The sequence below is a fragment of the Thunnus maccoyii genome, chromosome 3 (assembly GCF_910596095.1).
Source record: "Thunnus maccoyii chromosome 3, fThuMac1.1, whole genome shotgun sequence".
Classification (NCBI taxonomy): domain Eukaryota; kingdom Metazoa; phylum Chordata; class Actinopteri; order Scombriformes; family Scombridae; genus Thunnus; species Thunnus maccoyii.
Genome location: NC_056535.1, coordinates 26,120,028 through 26,128,153, shown reverse-complemented (window position 1 = coordinate 26,128,153; position 8,126 = coordinate 26,120,028). Strand labels below are relative to the sequence as shown.

The 8,126-nt window shown below is 36.9% G+C and overlaps 1 protein-coding gene across 2 annotated transcripts; it reads left to right on the top strand.

Moving 5' to 3' along the window:
• The first annotated feature begins 979 nt into the window (after positions 1-979).
• On the top strand, positions 980-7,647 carry LOC121894505 (protein phosphatase 1 regulatory subunit 12B-like). Of its 2 annotated transcripts, none has more exons than XM_042407140.1 (7): positions 980-1,304; positions 4,465-4,481; positions 4,640-4,778; positions 5,286-5,387; positions 5,825-5,875; positions 5,966-6,016; positions 7,242-7,647. In XM_042407140.1, exons 1-7 carry the CDS (start codon positions 1,203-1,205, stop codon positions 7,326-7,328), a joined length of 549 nt encoding a protein of 182 aa, XP_042263074.1. In that variant the 5' UTR covers positions 980-1,202; the 3' UTR covers positions 7,329-7,647. The 2 variants fall into 2 exon arrangements, with proteins under 2 accessions (XP_042263074.1, XP_042263073.1); XM_042407139.1 differs by having other exon boundaries at positions 5,822-5,875.
• Positions 7,648-8,126: the final 479 nt, after the last annotated feature.

Genomic DNA, 8,126 nt, shown 5'->3' with positions numbered 1-8,126 from the left:
GAAATGTTGACTTGCCACTGAAACAAGGGATTATTTTAGCAATAGTACAGATGTAGCTAGTTAGCAAGACTCTGATTTCAAAACTTAAATATACAGTACCAAAATTAAAATCTAATGTTCTTTTTGGTGTCCCTGAGCCTTGTTTTTATTAGCTTGATACTTAGCAATTTCATGAAAATTGATAATAATTATAATTTTTAACTGTTGACATGTCCCTGAAGTCCACTGCAGAAAACAACACATTACTTCTTGCAGAGACCCCAGTTGTAAAATATGGGTCAATACAGTGAATTTTCATATGATTTGTATCTGTCTTTGGTGTTGACAGTACTTTTTACTCAGCACTACCCCTCCTAAATCCCACATAAGTAGATTTAGAATTCTGTTATTGGAGTTTCAAGAGTTTGTTCATAAGAGCTCTAACAAGTGAGTCATACTGCTATAGTAATTGGTCCAAAACATCAACATATTTCCTTTTTTGGTGTAATAATGATGTTTGGTGATTTACGTATTTTGCCACCTTCATCAAATGTGCAGCCCAGTTTGTGGCAAAGGGAAGGATTATGACTTCAATAGTTTTCTATTTAAAGGGTTTTAATAAGACCAGGAAAAAAGCAAAAAAGTGTTTAGAGGAGTTTTTGTTTCACATGCAGCAGTTGGATCCTTGGGACTCCAAACAATGATGTGGTAAAGCCAACGTCAACAAAACCCAAAGGTTAAATACTTTGATCAAATTAAATACACAGATAATGTAAAGAATTTTCACTTTAACATCTTTCAAGTATACACAAAAAAACATTTCATTAATGAGACTAATGAGACTGGGCTTCACTTTTTCCATTTTTGCTTTTTTTGTCCCTTGAGAGTCCTTGTAAACAATTCTGCTGTCAGATCCTTGTGTCCACACATACACCACAGCCCGCCTACTCCCCAGTCCCACCACTTCCTCCACAGCTCTCACACTTGTGCTGTTCTTTCACTCTCATCAGATATGCAATGTCTCACCATCGCAGGAAGATCACACTTCAGTTGCTAACTAAGGATAAAGCCACATCAGGATCTTATTTCTGTGGATGGTAAAGAAAAATAATTCCTCAACATCTTACAGTATTTTCTGTAAGAAATACTTTTTTCTTTTTAACTTTTTGAGGGACAGTGGATCAGAGTACAGCTGCATGCAGTGGCTATAGCAACTCGCAGCGATGTCATCTCAACTCTCTCACAACAAAGATCAGCCACGCATTAGAAAGTCCCTCTCTGACTCTTCTCCAACTTCATCCACTGCCACCACCAAGAGCCTGAGGGTAAGGCCTGATTGTTTTTAATCTTTTCAGTTTCTGTTTAGTTAAGGAGGAAATGCCATCTAACATAATGCAAACACCAACTGTCTAAGCTCAGCCGGTGTCAAACAAATGTCTCTTTAACAAGCTGCAAGTATTTATGTCTGTTTTCTATACTTTGCCATTGAACCTTATGACAATACATAAATAAAGTAATCTGCACTCATGATATAGCAAGTCAATAGAAAATTATGTGTAGCCCTTAATGATCTTTTACTGCTTCATTTGAAATGAACTTGAATCCCTTTTTTAGAAAACACAGTTTACTCATGACAGCTGTTGAAATCTAGTTTAAGATTTTTTCTAATGTCACTATCAGTATTGTAATATTTTTCTTAATACAATGAAGAAAAAGTATATAAAGGCTGAATTTCACAAGAGCTGGAGTAATCGGTGACTCTTCAAGTGTTCCTGTAATGCCATGATATAATTTTAAACAGTTATTTTTGTCACTTTTGACTCTTGACAATCATATACAAAAACTACATGTGGTGTTGTTTCCATTTGATAATTTGATCAGTGTATCATATATCAAACTGTACACTATACATGCTGAACAGAGACAGAATTGTTTCTACAACTTTACTGACATGTTAATGGGTTAGATTAGGATATTTACTTAGAGTTTTGGGGGAATTTAGCTATATTTCTGATAGCTCCCAGACCCCCAGATTATTATTATGTGTTTTATTTCCCATAACATTTTCATAGTCCCACTAATAACTCACATAAACTGTGAAACAAAGTTGTGTGTTGATGTGCCCGAGCAAGGCAGAACAAAACTTAAAAATGAAATAAAGGAAAAGTTGTGATAAGAAGTTAGTCTTATCTGTTCATGTAAACTAAGAATCCACTTGGAACAGATGGATAGAGAGACACAGAGAACATCAATGAGAGAGAGAGAGAGAGAGAGAGGGAGAGAGAGAATTAGACAGGAAGAGAGGATGAAGAGAGAGCGAGAGACAGAAAGCAGGGGGTGAAAGACAGGATGACAGAGAACAGAGGAGGAGGAGGAGGGATAGAGTGCTTAGGACTGGCTTGTGGGAACTCAGACACAGTATTTATGGATGTTTATCTCTCTGCTAGTCCTACGGGAAGCTCACATTTTCCACTTGGGAATAGCTGGTCAGCAGGCAAGAAGTTCCTCATGGGATGTAGTGAGGCTGGAGGACAGCTTAGTGACGGAGACGCTCACATACATGGGACAATGTTGCAAAAGCCTACTTTTCCGTCAGCATCTGTTTATATATGATGTCCCTTATTTTAAACCAGAGCTTTTTCCAAGTCCAAGTGCTGTATATCATTAATGACGGTTTACCAAGCACATCCAAGTGTCCAGAGAGAGAGAGCAGCTGACATCAGAGTCTGGTGAGGATCCAAGGGTCTTGTAAATGTCTGAGGAGAGACATATCACTGTTTACACATATCTTAAAGGCCTGTTTCTTCTTTGCAATAATCCACTTGCCTTTTCCATGATTTAGTCAGACATGTAACTGTTTAAGTCACTCTGCATTTCTTCCATTTATGTGACTGTCACAGGAAGTCACAATGAAGAAAGTACAAAAAAAGAGGAAAGTACATTGCAAAACAGAACTGCCTGTATTGTTTTATAGGTTATGTCAGCAGGAATATGTTTAGCTTCAGCATCTATGTTTCTCTGATATATGCAGAAGTGATCGCCACAGGCAGTGAATGTAATAAAACTGAAAGAACAAGTCATGGTAGCTTTTCTTAATATAATGAAAGAGCATTTAAGGACGGAGAGGATGGGCTCAGCAGCTTCAGAGAGGATATACAGTACGGCAACATAATTTCTATCCTCCGGGTACACTGTTTTATATCTTGTATTAAAGCCTTAAAGGACTTTGAATTGCCTTGTTGAAAAATGCTGTATTGTGGCACTGAATACACTTTCAGTTGCTTGTTTGAGATGGATGCGCCTCCAATTTTGATGACATCTCTTGTTTTTATCGAGTTTGAATGCACGTAGAAGTCAATTTAGACAAAGGCGCCAAATTATTATAATGCAATCCAAAGTAATACTTTGCCTATATGTACTGATAGGTGACAAATTAAAGGAGAATTTAAATAATTGAGTGGAAAAAACATAATACGGATGCTTCCATACAATAGTTTTAGTTGTGATCCATGACTGAATCTATTCAAGTAGCGATGAAATTGTTCTGGTGGCTCAGGGTACAACACACTTTATGTTGTTTTTTGCTTTAATTTATCAGGCTACATCTGCATATTTTATTGGTATTTACACTACTCTTACTGCTAATGTAAATCCAAACCTTTGCTGCTCATAGTCATCGAAGCAGTGTTGTATGTTGCTTCATTTTTTCATTGTATGAGGAACTTCTTTTGTTCTGCTGTTGTTGATGCTCCCACTCTGCTCTCCTGCTTGAAAATCTGTCAGCATAGAAACTGTATAACCCTCCCAACTTTGGCAGGCAATAATGATCGAATTGTGAAGACCGCTGCCAGAGCTATTACCTTTTTTGGATGTGTTTAGTTATTTGTGCTTGTCAGTTTATTTGAGGGATCATTTCCTCTTTGCTTCTTTAACTGAGCTTGGTATTTCAGAGTGTAATAAAGCTTTTCTTGGAAAACTGAAAAAAGGTCTTTCATGAAGAATTCCTTATAGTGTTACTAATGCACAAGAGATTTTTGTCACATAATACTTTCAAGTTAATAATGATTGTACTTGCTGACATTGCACATGTGACGAAATATGTCCTGTGTGTATATCAACTGCACTTTTATGATGTTATGCAGGGAAATGTCTGCACTGCACAAAATGCAATACAATTTAGTAAACTGTACTAAATAAATGTCACATCATGCCCAAACAGCCTGTCAAACAAACGATGAAGTCAAGCTGTGTTATGTCTTCATTTGTGTAGTAATGAGCATCTACTGAAACAGAGAACAGGGTCACGATGAGGTTGCATGACTTGTTTATGCCATGTAAGGTTTAACTTGTGGTAGAGTTCAAATTAAGTTTGTGTAAAGCTGAAATTTTCAGGAATGTCCTCTCTAAAACCTTATACTGGCGTTGTTGTTGCATTTTTAAATTTGGTCAGACAGCCAAATCTAAAGCATTTCTCCTCTATTTCAGCACGAGAGACTGTCTAGGTAAGGTTCCTCTACTTTAATTCAAACCATCAATACATACAAGACACCTTTAATTATCACCTGAGGGGATATCATTAACTATCAAAATGACTCTGATATTGACAATAAATGAGCTAAACCTGAGTGTTGGATTGTTAATACGTCTCTAATGTTTTCAGATTGAGCTCAACTGGTTCGTCTGACGTCTCCAACGACACGACAACAAACCATGCTGAGTCATACTTCTCACGGAGGGAGAACAGACTGTCTGCAAGGAAAAAGGCAGAAGAAGAGACAGCAAACAATGACTATAAAAAGGCAGGTGATGCAGTTTGTTTGTTAATACACCATATTTCTGGTGATGGTTGTTTTGTAGAGAGAGTGTTCTGTTGTCACCACTAAGGGATGATACACTTCTGATTTTAAAAATTTTAAATACAAGTACATAACAAAATGTTGCATAAATAGCAGAGCTGAGATAATTAGTCAAAAGACTGATTTGTCAATTCACAGAAAATTAACTTCAGTCAATTATCAATCCAAAATGCTTGATACATTTTTGGGTTCTGATTCTCAAATATGTGGATTTGCTGCTTTTGTCTGTTTAATATAGTTGTAAATTGAATTTCCTTGTGTGTGTTGACTGTTGGTTGAACAAGAAAATGGAAATAATACACAGTAAAAACAGTATAACACAGTAAAAACTACAACACAAACAGTCACAGCGGCCATTGATGTCAGTATTTGTCTGTGTGCTGAAAATTGAAAAAGAAAAACGATAAAATATTCTTTTGGAAATCTTAACTGTGCATTGCTGTTTTGTAGATGTATGAAAAGGCACTGGCCACCAATCAAAGACTCAAGTCCAGGCTAGAAACAAGTAAACAGGAACTCGTCATGATTCAGGAACAGCTGCAGAGAGCACAGGTAATGTACATAGTCTGTAGTTAATGTGCACAATTCACAGTCTCGAGTGTGAAAGAACTGAAGGAAAAGTTTGCTGGAAAATCAACTCAGAAAGTTACAGAATTTGTCTTCAAATGAGTCCAATTTTTCTTCAGTACAGACAGAAATGTCTTCCACATATTCTTGTGATGATATCAAGTCACAAAGGAATGAGAAAGAAATGTGACATGAAAGATAGCTGCTATAAAAGGAAGCTGCAGTGTAAATGATGTTGGGTGTTAGCTCTGAATTTCGTAATGATAATAGTAAGTCCCTTTGGTGTTTCCAGGAATGATTGTGGTTATATTGGACATTTAACATCAGGCATACAGTATGTGCTCACTGTTATGAAAATTTTCTGCTTTCTGCTTCAAGGCTCTGTGCTATAATCTTTTCATAATAACCTTTCACTGCAGCAGAAGGGAAGAAAGGGCGAATGTGGGTCCAACATGCTCGAAACAGAAAAAAAGGTATAAACTCAGCATTATAATGTGTTTTTTCAATTGAATTGTCTTACTTCATTTACCTTAATTATCTTTACTGAATGTTCTTCTTTGTAGGAAAGTTGGAGTCTTAAAAAGAAGATATCAGATATGGAAGAACAAGTGAAGGTAATTCTGATGTTTTATAAATTAAACGTTATTTTCCATAATATTCACTTCTACTTCAATGTAGCATTCACGTTCATTCTCCTTTAAAAATGTAAATAGTTAACAATATGGTCGCATCTCTTACACAGGAAAAGCTTAAGCTCAGTTGGCATGAGAAAAACAGTGATCAATCAAATCCAAACAGTGTAAAGTGTCTGTGGGACTCGGTGCTGTGGTGTTAGCTGTTCTGTCTACGGTGATTTTAGCTGACATCATTTGTCACCATTATGCTCTGCTGGCTGTGGAATGTGTGAGCACTTTGACACTGGAGCGAGTGAGCCATCAGTATTCATCTACAGTCTTATGTTCACAAATGTCTGCTGTGTTATGCCCAAGAGGATACAAACAAAAACCTCTTGTTAACTATGAATGAGAGGTCTAAACAAATATGGGATGCGGGTCTGAAAATAGACGTTCATAACAGAGAAGCACTGTTACATGTACAGTATTTAAATGGGTAAGTCTGGTCCAAGTGTGTCTGTGTGTTGGTAAATGCAAATGCACAACAGTGTGTGTGTGTGTGTGTGTGTGTGTGTGTGTGTGTGTGTGTGTGTGTGTGTGTGTGTGTGTGTGTATACACGTCACTGTATTTGTTTCAGCATCATCATTTGTCGAGATCAGATTAATCTGTTTTTCTAAAGCAACTATACTTTGGGGAATAGCAGCCAGAGTAGAAGTGGGGAACAATAAAAATAATGCAGGCTTGTGTTCAATTGCATTTTCACTCTTATTCTATACAGTAAATCACATTTGCGACAGGGACTATGAGCGGATTTTGGAGAAAATCTCAAAAGAAAAATTAAAACGAGATAGTTTTGATGAGGAAATATGTTTATGATCTCTCCAAGAAACATTTTTGTGCCATAATTTATATGTGCAACTTTTAGAACTCCCCAAATACAAATCAAATGAATGAAATTAATCAAAGGAGGGTATCAACCCAAAAAATATGAATGCATTTTGAAACCATAAATAAGAAGCAATCCACAGAGCTATTAAATAACACATGGAATGTCGGATAGGATTGTAGTGAGTCTTTTTAGGCTGTTTATTGACTCAGCTCTTACTCTATGTTAACTAGAATGATTAGAAATGTTCCCCCTAAGGAAATGGGCCCTTCAGGCTATGACAAACATGTGATGTTACCTCTGTCTCCACTTTAGTTATCTTGTGCCCTCTCCCTCAGGTTAAAGCAGATCTAAAGATGGAGAACCAGAGACTGAAGGATGAGAATGGAGCTTTAATCCGGGTCATCACTAAACTGTCCAAGTGAGCAGAAAAGGACGAGATGAAAAGGGAAGGGTGTCAGAGGCCGTATTTATATCTACTATCTGTATTCTTTCTGTTGTCATTGATGAGGATACAGGTGATGATTCTGATGCCTTTAAAAGACGACCTTCCTGCTTTTTCATTGTCAGTTGAGTGATTGAAACTCGCAGATACAAAGACACATTTCACATCAGGTGTGAAAAAAAAGATGGTTTTAAATTCAGCTTCCTTTAAATGTACTGTATCTACAGTAGCAACACATTCCCAAAGAGAAAATACCATTTATAGTCATATATTCATGAAATATTTCTATATAAAGGCAAATGCAAACAACAAGTCCATGTGTTTTTTCTTAAACACTGTGTTTATAAGAACAGATTGTCCGAGAGTAAGCCATTCACGAAACTGCAGTCTCATATCAACAGTATCCCTGCATGCATAAATGGACAAACTATTGCAGGTATTGCCATGGAAACTGCAAATATTTTGTCTTTCCATATGCAGACCCTGAAAACCGGCTCTGAGCTATCAGGGACAGGAGATGATAGATGAGTTGCATATCTCACTATCCTGGGAGCGTCATCTCTGATTTAAGAGCTTTACCTTGAAGTTTGATGGCCCAAGACATGTTTTCCCTCTTAACATGTAACATAAAAACAATCAAATGCATAAAAGGTAGCCACAGAGTGAAAAAGTGCCCCTCATTTTGTCTCATAACTGTCAGCACCACCACAAAAACAGATTTATGTGAATGTAAATGTCTGAATGGATTTAGTCAATTCATGGCCAGTGCCGAAGCTTA